The following is an 18,718-nucleotide window of genomic DNA, read 5'->3' as shown; positions in this document are numbered from 1 at the left end:
GTGCAGAGGTGCCCTCTCCCACCAATGCCACGTCAGATTTCCCCCTCATTAAGCAAACTTGCCACTGTGTTCATTTTATATTATGAAAATCCGGGGATAATGCAACCCATTTTATTTTCATTTTCTTATTCCTTGTGAGTCTGAGTGGGTTGCATTACTTTGTGGATGTGTATATATGAAATGAATTTTTATACTTTGCTCCATTTTCTGTTCCTGGAATTCAGGAGCTGTGTTGTATTCTGCGGTTTATTTTCTTTTTAACTTTTACTACATTTTTTGAGACAGGGTCTCACCCTGTTGCTGGAGCGAGGCGGGAGCACGGCGGCTCTGTCACTGACATGCAGGTTCAGTTGCTCGCTGCTTGCAGAGTCCAGTTAACAAGAGCAAGGTCTGGTAGAAAGACAGTGACTTTTTATTCCAAAGCTAGCTTAGGGGAAGAAGTACAGGCTTCCTGCCTTAAGGTACTGCATTGCTTTTGGAGCAGAAAGCAGGCGCTTTTAAAAGGCGGGCTTGGCATGAATGGCACTAAGGAGAGGAAGCGAGCAGGTGGGTGTCCCCCTAACTTGCTTCTGTGCCTTATGTACCAGGGGGTTGAGCTGGCAGCCACTGGTGCCTTCGTGGGCAGAACTGGGTTGTAAAAGTGGCTGAAACTCTCCGGGTGGGAGAGAGTTTTGTAGCAGGACTTTGGGTTGTAGATTGATTGCTGTTTCTCGAGGTAACCTCCTGGCAAGTGAGATTCCCCTCTGGAGCTCGAAGCACATAGTTAGATGAACTTGCCCTGTAGAGAGTGTCTGCTGAAGGGGAGGTAAAAGGTTATAAGTGTATTTCTAAAGGGCTAAGTAGGAAGTAGGGAACAGGGGAAAATGGGGAAAGGAGAAAATAAGAGAAAAAAATAATAACTCACTCCCTTTTTCTTAGAAAAATGAGCGTACTTGGTTACAGTACAGTCATGGCTCACTGTAGCCTTGACCTCCTTGGCCTAAGCAATTGTCCCACCTCAGTCTCCTGAGTAGCTGGGACTACGGTTGTGTGCTGCCACACCCAGATAATTTTTCATGTTTTTGTTTTTTGTAGAGACAGGGTCTCACTATGTTGCCCAGGCTGGTCTCAAACTCCTGGGCCCAAGCCTTCCTCCTGACTGTGCCTCCTAAAGTGCTGGGATTATGGGCATGAGCCATTGTGCCCGGCTTGGTTTAATTCTTTATATACGCACTGTTGTCTTCCTTTCGATTACACATTATTCTACTGTAAAAATAATCTTTTTTTGCTTACCCCTTTCTCAATTATTCGTTCAGTTTATCTTATTTCGGAAGGCCTTACGAAATGAAATGGTATGCTTTATCTTTATCTACCAGTGGATTGTTCACATGGCCTTTGTCTTTGACCCAGTTCCTGGCATATACAGCTCCTAAAATCTATAGAGTTTCCAAAGTGTTGTCTTTTTGCATGCTGATGCATTGACTGATAGCTGGCAGCCTCCAACAAGCTTCAGGATGGGGCCTGAGTCGCCAGAATATCCAAGGCAAGATTGGAAGATTGGGGCTTTAAACTCCACTCCTCAGCTACCAGGGAGGGGGAGAGGCGACGAAGGTTAAGTTGATCACCAGTGGCCAATGGTTTAATCATGCCTACTTCATGAAGTTTCTATGAAAACACAAAAGCACACGGTTCAGAGAGCTTCAGGTTAGGTGAACACGTGGAGATTCCTGAGGGTGGCATACTCAGGGAGGGCATGGAAGTTCCAACCCCTTTTCCAGTACTTCACTGTATGCATCTCTTCATATGTATTCATTGTAATATCCTTTATAATAAATGGGTAAATGTACATAAAGTGTCTCCCTGAGGTCTGTGAGGTCTAGCAGATTAATTGAACCCAATGAGGGAGTTACAGGAACCCTGATTAATAGTCAGTCTGTCAAAAGCACAGGAAAAACAACCTGGGGCTTGCTGTTGGCACCCAAAGTGGGACTGAACCCTCAACCTGTGGGATTTGCCACTATCTCCAGGTAGATGGTATTGAAACTGAACTGGGGTTGGAGGATACCCAGGCGGTGTCTGCTGCACAATTGATTGCTTGCTGGCATAGGGGAAAACTATACATCTGTTTGTTTATTATTTGTTTGTTTGTTTATTGTTTTGAGAGGCTCTCACTCTGTTGTTCAGGCTGGAGTCCAGTCGTGTGATCACAGCTGACTGCAGCCTTGATCTCTGGGGCTCAAGTGATCCTCCCACCTTAGCCTCTGGAGTAACTGAGACTATAGGCACGCACCACCATGCCCAGCTTGATTTTTTTGTAGAGATGAGGTTTCATTGTATTTCCCAGGCTGGTCTCTTGAGCTCAAGCAGTACTCCTGCCTTGGCCTCCTAAAGTGCTGGGATTATAGGCATGAGCCACTGCACCTGGCCACATCTGATTTTAGAAGCATTTTCTGAGATTATAGTAGGAAAAACAATTTCATTTTTCCACAGAATATGTCTCATGGATTTGAATTTTTGTGTGTACATTGGTATGTACTTTTATTTGATTCATTTTAAACTATTTATTTTAGATTCAGGGGGTACACGTGAGGTTTCTTACATGGGTATATTTTGTGATGTTGAGGTTTAGTCTTCCAAAGATCCCATCACCCAAGTAGTGAACATAGTACCCGGTAGATAGTTTTTCAGCCCTTCCCGAACTCTTCCTTCCTGTTCCTTTTTGGAGTCCCCAGTGTCTGTTGTTCTCATCTTTGTGTTTGTGTGCACCCAGTGTTTAGCTGCCATTGTGAGAACATGCGGTATTTGTTTTTCTATTTGTGCATTAATTCACTAGGGATAACGGCCTCCAGCTGCATCCATGTTGTTGCAAAGGACATGATTTTGTTTTTTTATGGCTGTATAATATTCCATAGGGTATATGTCTACTATATTTTCTTTATCTGATCCACTTGATGGTCACCAAGGTTGATTCCATGTCTTTGCTATTGTAAATGGTGCTGCAATAAACATATGAATATAGGTCTCTTTTTGATAGAACAATCTATTTTCCTTTGGGTACATATCCAGTAATGGGATTGCTGGGTTGAATTGTAATTCTATTTTTAGTCTTTGAGAAATCTCCAAACTGCTTTCCACAAGGTCTGAACAAATTTGCATTCCCATAAGTATATGAGTGTAAAAGTGTTTCCTTTTTTCTGAAGCCTTGTCAATATTTGTTGTTTTTTTTTTACTTTTTAGTAATAGCCATTATGCCTGGTTTGAAATGGTGTCTCATTATGGTTTTGATTTGCATTCTCTGATGATCGGGGTGTTGAGCATTTTTTCATACGCTTGTTGGCCAATAGTACGACTTCTTTTGAGAAGTGTCTGTTTATGCTATTTTCCCACTTTTTAGTGGGGTGATTTGTCTTCTTGTTGATTTGCTTATGTTTCTTATAGATTCTGGATATTATTCGTCAGATGCCTAGTTTGCAAGTATTTTCTCCCATTCTGTAGATTGTTTACTCTGTTGATAGTTTGTTTTTCTGTGTACAAGCTCTTTAATTAAGTTCCACTTGTCTATTTTTTATTTTGCTGCATTTATTATGAGGTCTTCATAAATTCCTTTTATTTGCTGCATTTATTTTGCTGCATATATTATGAGGTCTTCATAAATTCCTTGCTTAGGCCAAAGTCTTAGAAGAGTATTTCCTAGGTTTTCTTTTAGGATTTTTATAGTTGGAGGTCTTATATTAAGTATTTAATCCATCTCAAGTTAATTTTTTTATATGGTGAGAGATAGGGATCCAGTTTCATTCTTCTGCATATGTTTAGCCAGTTTTCCCAGCACCACTTATTGAATAGGGTATCCTTTCCTCATTGTTTATTTTTGTTGATTTTGTTGAAGATCAGTTGGTTGGAGGTGTGGGCCTTTATTTTAGGGGTCTCTGTTCTATTCCATTGGTATATGTGTCTGTTTTTATACCAGTACCATGCTGTTTTGTTTACTGTAGCCTTGCAATATGGTTTGAAGTCAGGTAATGTGATGCATCCAGCTTTATTCCTTTTGCTTAGGATTGTCTTGGCTCTTTGAGCTCTTTTTTGCTTTCATATACATTTTAGAAGTTTTTTCTAATTCTGTGAAAAGTGATGTTGGTCATTTAATAGGAATACTGTTGAATCTATAGATTGCTTTGGGCAGTTTGGACATTTCATTGATATTGATTCTTTCAACCCATGAGCATGAAATGCTTTTCCATTTGTTTGTGTTGTCTCTGATTTCTTTCACTGGTATTTTGTAGTTCTCCTCATAGAGATAGTTCACAACCTTGGTTAGACATACTCCTAGTCATTTTTTGGGGGGTGTGGCTATTTTTAATAGGATTGCATTCTTGATGATGTGTTTCTCAGCTTGAACGTTATTGGCGTTTAAGAGTACTACTGACTGGGCCGGGCACGGTGGCTCACGCCTGTAATCCCAGCACTTTGGGAGGCCAAGGCAGGCGGATCACCTGAGGTCGGGAGTTCAAGACCAGCCTGACCAACATGGAGAAACCCAGTCTCTATTAAAAATACAAAATTAGCCGGGCGTGGTGGTGCATGCCTGTAATCCCAGCTACTTAGGAAGGCTGAGGCAGGAGAATTGCTTGAACCGGGGAGGCAGAGGTTGTGGTGAGCCAAGATCGCACTCCAGCCTGGGCAACAAGAGCGAAACTCCATCTCAAAAAAAAAAAAAAAAGTACTGCTGATTTTTGTACCTTGATTTTAAATCCTGAGACTTTGCTGAAGTCATTTATCAGGTCTAGGAGTCTTTTAGTGGAATCTTTAGGGTTTTTTAGATACAGAATCATATCCTTCTCAAAGAGAGATAATTTGACTTCCTCCTTTTCCTTTTCGTTTGTTGTTTTTGTTGTCGTTGCTAAAAAATAGAGACAGAGTCTCACTGTGTTGCCCATGTTGGTCTCGAACTCCTGGACTCAAACTGTCCTCTCACCTTGGCCTCCCACAGTGATGTGATTACAGGTGCAAACTACTGCATGCAGCCCTCTTTCTATTTGAATGCCTTCTGTTTCTCTCGCCTGATTGCTCTGGCTAGGACTTGTCACAGGCATACTGTTTTATTCTTGGTAGCATCTGTTGATGCACAAAAGTTTTTCGGTTGGATGCAGTCCCTTTTTTTTTTGCTGCTATTGTGTTTGCTTTTGGTGTCATAGCCAAGAAATCTTTGCCAAATCTAATATTCTGAAGTTTCCTTGATTTGTTGAGCCTATTTTTTTTTTTTTTTTTTTTTAGATGGAGTTTTGCTCTTGTTGCTCAGGCTGGAGTGCAGTGCAGTGGCACAGTCTCACTGCAACCTCTGCCTCTCGGGTTCAAGAGATTCTCCTGCCTCAGCCATCCAAGTAGCCGGGATTACAGCCATGTGCAACCATGCCTGGCTAATTTTTTGTATTTAGTAGAGACGGGGTTTCACCATGTTGGTCAGGCTGGTCTCAAACTCCTGACCTCAGGTGATCCACCTGCCTTGGCCTCCCAAAGTGCTGAGATTACAGGCGTGAGCCACCGCGCCCGAATTGTTGAGCATTTTTATCGTGAACTATGTTGAATTTTGTCAAATAACTTTTTTTTGCACCGATTGAGATGAGCATGTGGTTTTTGTCCTTCACCATGTCAGTGTGGTGTATTACATTGACTTTCTTCTGTTGAACCACTCTTGTCTTCCCAGTGTGTAGTCCACTTGGTCATGGACTATAATTCTGTTAATGTCTTTACAATTTGGTTTCCTAGTATTTTGTTGAGGGCTTTTGCATCAGTGTTTATCACAAATAATATCTTACACTTTTGTTTCCTTGTCATATATTTGCTTGGGTGGTGTCAGACTAAGGGTGGTATCATACAATTGTTTTTTGTTGTTTCCTCTTCTTCACTTATTTGGAATTGTTTGAGAATTGTTAATTCTTCATTAAACATTGAGTAGAATTGTACAGTGCTTATGAGTTATGCATTTATTCCTGGTCTTTGTTCTAGGATTTTTTTTTTTTTGATTACTGCTCCAGTTGCCTTACTACTTATGAAAGAATACAAATTTTTTTCTTTTTCACTCAGACACAGTAGGTTAAGTTCTCTTATACTCCTTCTTCTTACTTTGACACTGGAGTTGACACACATGATAGTGTTCCACACTTCCCTTAGGCTATGTTCATTTGTTCATTGTTCTTTTCTTTTCTTTTTTTTTTTTTTGACATGCAGTCTCACTCTGTCACCCAAAGCTGGAGTGCAGTGGTGTGATCTTGGCTCACTGCAACCTCTGCCTCCTGAGTTCAACTGATTCTTCTGCCTCAGCCTCCTGAGTAGCTGGGATTACAGGCACACATCACCATGCCTGGCTATCTTCATCATTCTTCTATTTCATTTTCTCCTTTTATTTATTTTTTTTAGAGATGGGGGTCTCACTTTGTAGCACAGGCTGGAATATGGTGGCATGATCATAGCTTACTGTACCTTCAACCTCCTAGGCTCAAATGATCCTCCTACCTCAGCCTCCTGAGTAGCTGGGACTACAGGCTCATGCCACTACACCCAGCTAATTTTGTGTATTTTTCCCCCCCTGAGGTGGCAACTCTTGTTTCCCAGGCTGGAGTGCAGTGGTGCGATCTCAGCTCATTGCAACCTCCATCTCCTGGGTCCAAGCGATTCTTCTGCCTCAGCCTCCCGAGTAGTTGGGATTCCAGGTGCCCGCCACCATGCCCACCTAAGTTTTTGTATTTTTGTAGAGATGAAGTTTCATCATGTTGGCCAGGCTGGTCTCGAACTTCTGACCTCGTGATCCGCCCGCCTTGGCCTCCCAAAGTGCTGGGATTACAGGTGTGAGCCATCACGCCTGGCTCTAGTGTGTTTTTTAATTCAGTTATGTTTTTCAGCTGTAGAATTTCTGTTTCTTCTTCATAGTTTTTATCTCTTTGTTGATAATCTCATATTTATTGTTTTTCTGATTTTCTGAAGTTGTTTATGAGTACTGTCTTAATACATTGAGCAACTTTAGGAGTCTTATTGTTATTTCTTTGATAATGTATATATATATATCTGCTTCTTTAGTATTACTTTGTGGTGATTTAATATGTTGCTGCATATGGTCCATGTTTCTTTTTTTTTTTTTTTGCTTTTTTTTTTTTTTTTTGAGATGGAGTCTCACTCTGTCACCCAGGCTGGAGTGCAGTGGTGGGATCCCAGCTCACTGCAACCTCCACCTCCCGGGTTCAAGCGATTCTCTGTCTCAGCCTCCTGAGTAGCTGGGATTGCAGGCATCCGCCACCACGCCCGGCTAATTTTTGTATTTTTTGTAGAAACGGGATTTCACCATTTTGGCCAGGCTAGTCTCGAACTCCTGACCTCGTGATCCACCCGCCTCGGCTCCCAAAGTGCTGGGATTACAGGTGTGAGCCACCGTGCCCAGCTTCTTTTGTTATCTCGTTACCTCCTGTTGGGACCACAGCATTTCACTAATCAGCCACTTGTAGTTTTTGATTCTGGCTTCCTTCAGGGAAGACATGCTACAGTCATCCTGACTAGAGGCTCTGGAGATCCCTCAAGCCTTTTCTAAGGATGCCTCCTCCGTGGACTTTTTGATTGTAGCTTAACTAGAGAGCTTGTGCCAGTTTGTATGCAGGAATGTCTCTGTTGTCTGCCGGCTGTTCCGCAGCCTCGCTGGTGTCCTAGTAAGCTGGGGGCTGCACCGCCACCTCATGTCTGCGTACGTTACTACAAGCTCTGGTTTATGACGGATGGCTTTGTTCTCAGTAGCTTCCTTACCTGGGGTCCTGTTACTTCAGTGTTTATATTCAGTCAAGACAAACTTGTCCCTTAGCAGTGCCCTGAAAAGTCAGAATGTTATGAGCCTTGTGTTGTGTTACAGGAAAAAAGAGAAAAAAAAAGTCAGAATGTTAGATGGATATTCCCATACTTTCTCTCCCCAGGAGAAAATGGGAGTGTGGTTTTCTCACAGTGATACTACATCATGCCAGGGTAGAGCCTCAGGTGAGTAGGTGTTTCAAAAGAGTTCTGACCTCTGATGTGGTTGCCAGATTTCCCACAAAGACAATTTGGTCCATGTAGTGTTATTAAATCTGTGTCTCCATGGGTAGTGCTTGGGACTTCCTACTGCTCTGTCTTATAGACAGCATCACTTCAGTACAGTTTTCTTTTTTTGAGAAGGAGTCTCACTCTGTCACCCAGGCTGGAGTGCAGTGGTGTGATCTCGGCTCACCGCAACTTCTACCTCCTGGGTTTAAGTGATTCTCCTGCCTTAGCCTCCCGAGTAGCTTGGATTACAGGCGCCTGCCACCACGCCTGGCTAATTTTTGTATTTTTAGTAGAGACGGGTTTCACCATGTTGGCCAGGCTGGTCTTGAACTCCTGACCTCAAGTAATCCACCCGCCTCGGCCTTTCAAAGTGCTGGATTACAGGCGTGAGCCACCACTCCCGGCCGCATTATCATTTCTTAAGATTTCAGTTGTGCTTATTTAGTTCATGTAGATATTGAATATCACTCAGTATGTCAAACATAATATCTAACACTTCCATAGAGATAACCTTCTTTTCAGTTTTTTATTTGTATACTTATTGCCCATAAAACTGAGAAATCGACACTGATATAGAGGATATCACAACCTCTTAGGTAAAAGAATAATAAAACAGAATTAGGGAGACATAACTTGCTCAAAAGTCCTTAATGTGTAGGAAAATATGGGAAAAACAGACTCAGTTTCTCCTGCTTTGCTTCCATAATACAAATACTTCTGTGATTTTGGATGTATTGGGTTTTCCTCTACACATCAAATAAACAATTCTGCAACAGACACCAAATGGGTGTTCTCATATTTGATTCCATTCTGACACTGTCTATCTGGATATAGGGTCAGCTCCCATAGGCTGAGGGCTCAATCCCACAACAGCGCACACACGTTAATGCCAGTCACAAACACAAGTTGTGGCCTGTGCTTCTCAATGACCAGCTGTGAATTGTGAATTCTGATGACCCCCTCCTTGGAATTGATTAGTTTGCTTGAGTGGCTCACAGAACACAGGGAAACACTTATATTTACCCATTTATTATAGAAGATGCTACAAAGCACACAGATGAACATCTAGATGGAAGTGATCTATTAGTTGAGATATGGGAAAGGAGTGAGGAGCTGGGATGTATTCTCTCATGTATTCTGTCTTTTTTGAGTTTTCATGGAGGCCCTATTATGGAGGCCTTGCTTCCATTATTGGCATTGGTGATCAACTGAACCTTCATTCCCTCTGCCCTCCCGAGAGGACAGAGGCTTAGTCTAACCGAGCCTCAGCCTTTCCAGTGACCACCCACCGAGCCTTAGTTCCAGTGACCGCCCTCCATCCTGAAGCTACCTAGGTGCTCCAGCCATCAATTATCCCATTAATGTACAAAAAGATACTTATCACTCCACTGATTTCAAGTGAGCTCTTATGTCAGGAGAGGGGGATGAAGACCAAATCTGTATGTCACATTGTCACAATCTGGATCTGTCAGCTCACCCACTTCAGTTTAACCTATTCTCACAGTTTTCTCCTCTTCTCCTTTTATGTGAAATTTTGAACTCTCCCCTTAGCCACTTGGTGAAATGTGTTTTTCATTTTAGGTACGGTTGACATTTAGGGATGTGGCCATAGAATTCTCTCAGGAGGAGTGGAAATGCCTGGGCCCTGCTCAGAGGATCTTATACAGGGACGTGATGTTGGAGAACTACTGGAACCTTGTTTCTCTGGGTGAGGATGACTTTCCTCCAGAAGTCAAGATCTGTTCTTGTCTATTGTTGCATTTTCCCTTACGAGTCCCTGGAGAGCCCCTGCATTGCTTGACTGAGATTGAAGTCCTGTTGACTCTGAAATGGAAAGCTTAATCATGGGAAACCTGGACTTTAATCTTCCCCTTTCTCAGATGTTCTGCCTCCTTTGTACTTCATCATTTGAGGTTTCAGAGCTTTTGTATGCATAATACATTGTGTTAGACTTTTGAAATGTCAGATTTCCTGTTTTCTACCTCTCTGCTTTGGATTAAGTTGTTGGTGGAATAGAGCCTTCTATCAGCATGTACCATGTTTCCTGGGTATTCAGAAGGAGGCATTCAGTGGATGATTTTTTTTTTTTTTTTTTTTGAGGTGGAGTCTCGCTCTGTCGCCCAGGCTGGAGTGCAGTGGCGTGATCTAGGCTCACTGCAAGCTCTGCCTCCCAGGTTCATGCCATTCTCCTGCCTTAGCCTCCCGAGTAGCTGGGACCACAGGCGCCTGCCACCACACCTGGCTAATTTTTATGTTTTTAGTAGAGACAGGGTTTCACCATGTTAGCCATCATGATCTCCATCTCCTGACCTTGTGATCCACCCACCTCAGCTTCCCAAAATGCTGGGATTACAGGCGTGAGCCACCGCGCCTGGCCCAGTGGATGAATTTTTGAAGTTTTCTTAGATCCACATATAATGTCCTCTCATGTAAACATAGGGCTGGGATTCTGGAAAAGCCCCGGCACATTGTGATCCTTTCTTTTTATAAACAGGACTGTGTCATTTTGATATGAATATTATCTCCATGTTGGAGGAAGGGAAAGAGCCCTGGACTGTGAAGAGCTGTGTGAAAATAGCAAGAAAACCAAGAATGCAGGAATGTGTCAAAGGCGTGGTCACAGGTAAGAGCTCAGATGGGCAGAGAGAAGGCCACTCATTAACTAGAGTGTGGGAGGGGGCACAGTAGCTCACGCCTGTAATCCCAACTCTTTGGGAGGCCAAGGCGGGCAGATCACTTGAGGTCAGGAGTTCGAGACCAGCCTGACCAACATTGTGAAACCCTATCTCTACTAAAAATACAAAAAAAAAATTAGCCGGGCATGGTGGCGTGTGCCTGTAGTCCCAGCTACTCAGGAGGCTGAGGCAAGAGAATTGCTTGAACCCGGGAGGTGGAGGTTGCAGTGAGCCAAGATCATGCCACTGCACTCCAGCCTGGGTGGACAGAACGAAACTCCGTCTCAAAATAAATAAATAAATAAAGTGGGAAACTCTCTGCAGATGAGAGAGTTCTTTGGGAAAATAAGTTGCCTTAGAGATAGAGGCAAAGTCTTCATCATGATGGACAACACCCTGTCATTTGAACTCTGTGGTTCCTTCTGAAGAAACTGCTTGCTTTCTTGGTCTCTCCCTCTGTATTTAATTCCATATGGTGCTCAGTTCTTAGTCCATATGGGTCAGAGGGGAAGCCTCCATAGTCCTTAGTCCTGACGTCTAGACCTGTTTATGTTCCACCCCGTTTCCTGTGCGTGGAAGACCTGCTCAGGAGATGGAAACATTGGCTGCTGCTCCTTGGCATCTGCTGCCCCAAACCTCATGGAAGAGTCTCCAGCCGTCTCCGCCTGTCGAGGTCCCTCGGCCATTTCTTCCATTCTGCTTTTCCACTCTTCATGGGGGTGTGTGATAAGCGAGTGGGTTCTATCTTCTGAGATTGTTCTCAGCATAACCGTAAAGACACCTAACAAAATCCTTCTGTCATTGATCCTCAGTCTTACATGGGGTGCGTATTCTGTTTTTCCAGGCTTCAGCACAGAAATACAAGTACTGCATGTTCTCACTTACACTTGGAATCTAAACCAATAAAACTAATAGCAGCAAAGAGTAGAGTGTGGGTTACCACAGGTTGGGGACTGGAGGGAATAGGGAGATGTTGGTCACTGGGTGAAAACATTAGGAGTAAATGATAGGTTTTTGAGATGACTTATATGGTAATAAGCTTGTTTCCATCAGTCCATATTGTATACCTATAACAGAATATCAGTTTGTTTCCTGTAAATATATGTAACTATAATTTGTCAATATAGAATTTTTTTAAAAATCATATTCCAGTTCTTATTGTGTTGGTTCTAAATAAAAATCCTTCTTTCTCTTAAGACAAAACTGTTTATTATTCCACGGACAATAATTTTTTTTTTAAATGAAGTTTCGCTCTTGTTGCCCAGGCTGGAGTGCAATGGTGCGATCTCGGCTCACCGCAGCTTCTGCCTCCTGGGTTCAAGAGATTCTCCTGTCTCAGCCTCCCGAGTAGCTGGGATTACAGGCATGCGCCACCATGCCTGGTTAATTGTGTGTTTTTAGTAGAGATGGGGTTTCTCCATGTTGGTCAGGCTGGTCTCGAACTCTCGACTTCAGGTGATCCACCTGCTGCAGCCTCCCAAAGTGCTGGGATTACAGACATGAGCCATGCACCTGGCCAATAATTTTTTTTTTAAGTTTCCACACATGGCCTTAAACAACAACATTTTATATATGCAGTTATTCCTCTCAATTCATTTTATCATAGGCTGCTAGAATATCTTATTAGTTGATTTTCATAAAATGAATACATTATGGTTTTCAGCATGTATTGTGAAATATAACTGTCAGGCCAGGTGTAGAGGCTCATGCCTATAATCCCAACACTTGGGGAGGCAGAGGCAGGCAGATAACAAGGTCAGGAGTTCGAGACCGGCCCGACCAACATGGTGAAATCCTGTCTTTACTAAAAATACAACAATTAGCCAGGCGTGATGGCACATGCCTGCAGTCCCAGCTATTCGGGAGACTGAGGCAGGAGAATCACTTGAACCCTGGAGGCGGGGGTTGCAGCAAGCCGAGATCACAGCACTACACCTGGGGAGCAGAGCAAGACTCTGTCTAAAAAAAAAAAAAGAAAGAAAGAAATATAACTGTCGTGTACCACTTACTAATGTTGCAAAATTATCTGCTCTGTGTGGATATAGATAGTTATAAAACAAGTATTTCAACACATTTTTTCCTGACATAGTTTTATTGAATGTTCATTTTCCTAGTGCTATTATGGTTTTGCGGTTCAAAATTCCCGCTTCTTAATTATGTTTCCTGTGAGCTCTTTGCCATTATAATATATTATGTTGTACTTTAGTATGTATTTGTACATAATGAATATGCTTTAAATGTGTATAACTTATTTTTCTTCAATTGAGATAGCCATATGTTTTTGGCCAATTGGTGTGTGCCGTGAGGTCATGGTGGAGAAATAATCCTCTGATGGCTAACATAGGATTCACAACGTGAGTGTTTTGGTCATGGGTAGTTTGAATCTAGGCTGCCCGATTTTTTTTTATTTTTTTATTTTTTAAGACATCTCACTGTCTCTAAGGCTGTATTGCAGTGGTACAACCATAGCTCACTGTAACCTTGAACTCTTGGGCTAAGGCAATCCTCATGCCTCAGCCTCTTTTTTTTTTTTTTTTTTTTTGATGAGTTTTGCTCTTGTTGCCCAGGCTGGAGTGCAGTGGCGCAACCTCACCTCCTGAGTTCAAGCAATTCTCCTTCCTCAGCTTCCCAAGTTGTTGGGATTACAGGTGCCCATTACCACACCCAGCCAATTTTTTATCTTTTTAGCAGAGACAGAGTTTTGCCATGTTGACCAGGCTGGTCTCGAACTCCTGACCTCAGGCGATCCACCTGCCTCGGCCTCCCAAAGTGTTGGGATTACAGGTGTGAGCCACCGCACCCAGCACCCTCAGCCTCTTGAGTATCCAGAATTGCAGGCACATGCCAGCATGCCAAACTAATTTTTTTATTTTTATTTTTTGACGGAGTCTTGCTTTGTCGCCCAGGTTGGAGTGCAGTGGCACGATCTCGGCTCACTGCAACCTCTGCCTCCCAGGTTCAAGCAATTCTCCTGCCTCAGCCTCCTGAGAAGCTGGGACTATGGGCGCATGCCACCACGCCTGACTAATTTTTGTATTTTTAGTAGAGATGGGGTTTCACCATGTTGGCCAAGCTGGTCTCAATCTCCTGACCTCATGATCCACCCGCCTCAGCCTCCCAAAGTGCTGGGATTACAGGCATAAGCCACCACACCTGGCCTAATTTTTAAATTATTTTGTTTTTGTAGAGATGGAGTCTTGCTGTGTTGCCCAGGCTGGTCTCAACCTCGTGGCCTCCTGTGATCCTCCCACCTTAGGCTCCCAAAGCATTGGGATTACAGGCATGAGCCACAACAGCCAGCCCTTCCCAAATATTTGAATTACATGTAACTGCATTTTCTTTGTTAAAAAATACTACTTTTGGCTGGGCGCAGTGACTCACACCTGTAATTCCAGCACTTTGGGAGGCCGAGGCAGGCGGCTCATGAGGTCAAGAGATCGAGACCATCCTGGCTAACATGGTGAAACCCCGTCTCTACTAAAAATACAAAAACAAAATTAGCCAGGCGTGGTGGCGGGCGCCTGTAGTCCCAGCTACTCAGGAGGCTGAGGCGGGAGAATGGTGTGAACCCGGGAGGCAGAGCTTGCAGTGAGCCAAGATCGCACCACTGCACTCCAGCCTGGGCGACAGAGCGAGACTCCGTCTCAAAAAAAAAAAATTTTTGTTCCTAACAATTGAAATTCACAGTTCTGAAGTTCCAAAGTCTGTTCAATATAAGTATTACTTTTGGTGGAATATGTTTTCAATGTAAAATATTTATTTCTATACTGTAATTAATTGGAAATTATGTGGTTCTTTATATCTTGTAGATATCCCTCCTAAATGTACAATCAAGGATTTGCTACCAAAAGAGAAGAGCAGTACAGAAGCAGTATTCCACACAGTGGTGTTGGAAAGACACGAAAGCCCTGACATTGAAGACTTTTCCTTCAAGGAACCCCAGAAAAATGTGCATGATTTTGAGTGTCAATGGAGAGATGACACAGGAAATTACAAGGGAGTGCTTATGGCCCAGAAAGAAGGTAAAAGAGATCAACACGACAGAAGAGACATAGAAAACAAGGTTATGAACAATCAGCTTGGAGTAAGCTTTCATTCGCATCTGCCTGAACTGCAGCTATTTCAAGGTGAGGGGAAAATGTATGAATGTAATCAAGTTGAGAAGTCTACCAACAATGGTTCCTCAGTGTCACCACTTCAACAAATTCCTTCTAGTGTCCAAACCCACAGGTCTAAAAAATATCATGAACTTAACCATTTTTCATTACTCACACAAAGACGAAAAGCAAACAGTTGTGGAAAACCTTATAAATGTAATGAATGTGGCAAGGCGTTCACTCAGAATTCGAACCTTACAAGTCATAGGAGAATTCATAGTGGAGAGAAGCCTTACAAATGCAGTGAGTGTGGCAAAACCTTTACTGTTCGTTCAAATCTAACTATTCATCAGGTCATCCATACTGGAGAAAAACCTTACAAATGTCATGAGTGTGGCAAGGTCTTCAGGCACAATTCATACCTTGCAACTCATCGGCGAATTCATACTGGAGAGAAACCTTATAAGTGTAATGAGTGTGGAAAAGCCTTTAGAGGACATTCAAACCTAACTACCCATCAGTTAATTCATACTGGAGAAAAACCGTTCAAATGTAATGAATGTGGTAAGCTCTTCACTCAAAATTCACACCTTATAAGTCATTGGAGAATTCACACTGGAGAGAAACCTTACAAGTGCAATGAGTGCGGCAAAGCCTTTAGTGTTCGTTCAAGCCTAGCAATCCATCAGACAATCCACACTGGAGAAAAACCTTACAAATGTAATGAATGTGGCAAAGTCTTTAGGTACAATTCATACCTCGGAAGGCATCGGAGAGTTCATACTGGTGAGAAACCTTACAAGTGTAATGAATGTGGCAAAGCCTTCAGTATGCATTCAAACCTAGCTACCCATCAGGTCATCCATACTGGAACAAAACCTTTCAAATGCAATGAATGCAGCAAGGTTTTCACTCAAAATTCACAACTTGCAAATCATCGAAGAATTCATACTGGAGAGAAACCTTACAAGTGTAATGAGTGTGGGAAAGCCTTCAGTGTTCGTTCAAGTCTGACTACCCATCAGGCAATCCATTCTGGAGAGAAACCTTACAAATGTATTGAATGTGGCAAGAGCTTCACTCAAAAATCACACCTTAGAAGTCATCGGGGAATTCATTCTGGAGAGAAACCTTACAAGTGTAATGAATGTGGTAAAGTCTTCGCTCAAACGTCACAACTTGCAAGGCATTGGAGAGTTCATACTGGAGAAAAACCTTACAAGTGTAATGACTGTGGCAGAGCCTTTAGTGATCGTTCAAGCCTAACTTTTCATCAGGCAATACATACTGGAGAGAAACCTTACAAATGTCATGAATGCGGCAAGGTTTTTAGGCACAATTCATACCTTGCAACTCATCGGCGAATTCATACTGGAGAGAAACCTTACAAGTGTAATGAATGTGGGAAAGCCTTTAGTATGCATTCAAACCTAACTACCCATAAGGTCATCCATACTGGAGAGAAGCCTTACAAATGTAATCAATGTGGCAAGGTCTTCACTCAGAACTCACACCTTGCAAATCATCAAAGGACTCACACCGGAGAGAAACCTTACCGATGCAATGAGTGTGGGAAAGCCTTCAGTGTTCGTTCAAGCCTAACCACCCATCAGGCAATCCATACTGGGAAAAAACCTTACAAATGTAATGAATGTGGCAAGGTCTTTACTCAAAATGCACACCTGGCAAATCACCGAAGAATTCATACTGGGGAGAAACCTTACAGGTGTACAGAGTGTGGGAAAGCCTTTAGGGTAAGATCAAGTCTAACTACCCATATGGCAATCCACACTGGAGAAAAGCGTTACAAATGTAATGAGTGTGGCAAGGTCTTCAGGCAGAGTTCAAATCTTGCAAGTCATCACAGAATGCATACCGGAGAGAAACCTTACAAATGAGTGTGGTGAGGTCATTAGGTACAATTCACTCCTTTCACATCAGTTAATTCATTCTTGACAGAATCCTTACAAATGCAGTGACAGTGGCCAATCCCTCATGAGTTGAAGAATTAATAGATATGAGAGGCCATAAGCAAGAGACATCATGTAAACATATGTGGCAGAGGGTCTATCCAGGCCTCGCAGGTTACTAGGCATCAAGATTTATATCTTTGATGAAACGAAACAAATGTAATATGCATCCTGAGGCCATTACCCAGTGACTGATGGTAAGTGAGGATTCCTATGAGGAATAACAGTCTCTGGTTTCCCTGTTTGCCTTTGATATTATACACTGTAGAATACTCACAAGTCCAAATATGCTAAAAATTATATATTTTTAACTCACATATGAAAAGGTTGCAGGATATTTGTAGGCAGTCAGTTACCTTCACCTTATGAAATGTTTCACTGAGTTATTTAAGGTTTTTTGGAAAGCCTACTATTGAGTTTCAATGTGAACTTTGAAATCTTATTGTGCATCCTTACACACCTTCCATGGTGCTTTTTTGGAAAGTTCATTGGGATGGAAGGATCATTGATTGGGTGAAGATCATTGATTAGGTGAAGGATTATTTCTATCCAATTTGTGAAGAAGGAGGACTTTGCTTTTAAAATTAAGTATCATCTGAATTAGCATTTGGGAGTGGCGAAAAACAATGTAAAACTTTGATGTCACTCACCATTCTGATAATGTTTAGGGTGCCTTTCTCCTACCAGGAGAGTACTGTGGCTTAGAGGAAAGAAATGGTCTATCAACTGAACATGAAAAGGAGCAGGCCAAGACCTTAGGACATTGGGATTTTTGTGGGAGGAGAGTAATAGGTAATTAGACACTGATTGTGTGGTAGAAATACTGCAGGGGAAAAGGTCGCCCTCTTATCCATCAAAGAGCAATACCTGTTGTTTAGCAAAGAGTGATGAAAAATTGATCTTGTTTTGAAATTGAAGAGAGAGGCCAGGCACGGTGGCTCACACCTGTAATCCCAGTACTTTGGGAGGCTGAGGCAGGTGGATCACCTGAGGTCGGGAGTTCGAGACCAGCCTGACCAACATGGAGAAACTCCATCTGTACTAAAAATAGAAAATTAGCCGGGCATGGTGGCAGGTGCCTGTAATCCCAGCTACTTGGGAGGCTGAGGCAGGAGAGTCGCTTGAACCCAGGAGGCGGAGGTTGTGGTGAGCCAAGATCATGCCACTGCACTCCAGCCTAGGCAACAAGAACAAAACTCCATCTAAAGAAGAAAAAGAAAGAAACTGAAGAGAGAGTAGTTGTCAGAGTGAAGAGTTTAATCAACAGAAGTAGAGTAACATATTCTTTAGTAGAACTCACATTATCTGCTTGAAGCACATTTTGCTAATGTTTTATTCAGAATGTATCATAGATATAATGTTTTAACTAATAAAATAGAATGGTTTTTCTCTATGAATGAATCACGTTCTTTCTGCCAACATAGTTTTATCCTGTGTCAGTAGGATACTCCATAACACAATAGCAGTGCACCACTAGGCTCTTAAACGATCAAGAACAATTTTTTTCATGGTGAAATCAAATAACACAGTTTTGGAAACCTATAACCGCATTTTGTGCTTGAATTACGTGCCCCACACTGTGGCTTAGGATACTTATTGGGATATAATGAAAATCTTACTGAAAGTTAATTTCACATTCTTACACCCCAAAATCTGCATTGCCATTGATGCATATGCACCACATTATTATATTTCCACATCAGTTTCTTGTGTGCCAAATAAGACCCATGCTATGCATCTTGGTTTCCATGAAGTGAAAATACATAGTAAGAATGTGAGAAATATAAATCAGGCCAGGCACGGTGGCTCACACCTGTAATCCCAGTACTTTGGGAGGCCAAGGCAAGCAGATCACCTGAAGTCAGGAGAGACCAGCCTGGCCAGCATAGTGAAACCCCATCTCTACTAAAAATACAAACTTAGCTGGGCTTAGTGGTGCACG

At 42.4% G+C, this 18,718-nt stretch overlaps 1 protein-coding gene across 25 annotated transcripts in view; it reads left to right on the top strand.

Annotated features, from left to right (window-relative positions):
- ZNF160 (zinc finger protein 160) overlaps positions 1-18,169 on the top strand; it is a 36,928-nt gene extending 18,759 nt beyond the window's left edge. For 19 of the 25 annotated variants that reach the window (XM_009436219.5, XM_003316600.6, XM_003316601.6 and 16 more), the window contains 3 exons: positions 9,616-9,742; positions 10,529-10,657; positions 14,519-18,169. In XM_009436219.5, coding sequence (XP_009434494.2) covers positions 9,616-9,742; positions 10,529-10,657; positions 14,519-16,704 — 2,442 coding nt within the window. In that variant the 3' untranslated portion in view covers positions 16,705-18,169. Of the gene's footprint in view, positions 1-9,615; positions 9,743-10,528; positions 10,658-11,288; positions 11,533-12,946; positions 13,064-14,518 lie in introns of those variants that run through there. The other 6 variants (XR_001711521.4, XR_010153952.1, XR_010153951.1 and 3 more) reach the window with 3 other exon arrangements.
- The last annotated feature ends 549 nt before the right edge of the window (positions 18,170-18,718 follow it).

The sequence above is a fragment of the Pan troglodytes genome, chromosome 20 (genome assembly GCF_028858775.2).
Source record: "Pan troglodytes isolate AG18354 chromosome 20, NHGRI_mPanTro3-v2.0_pri, whole genome shotgun sequence".
NCBI lineage: Eukaryota > Metazoa > Chordata > Mammalia > Primates > Hominidae > Pan > Pan troglodytes.
The sequence above is the reverse complement of the archived record's forward strand: the minus strand, read 5'-3'. Positions and strand labels throughout refer to the sequence as shown.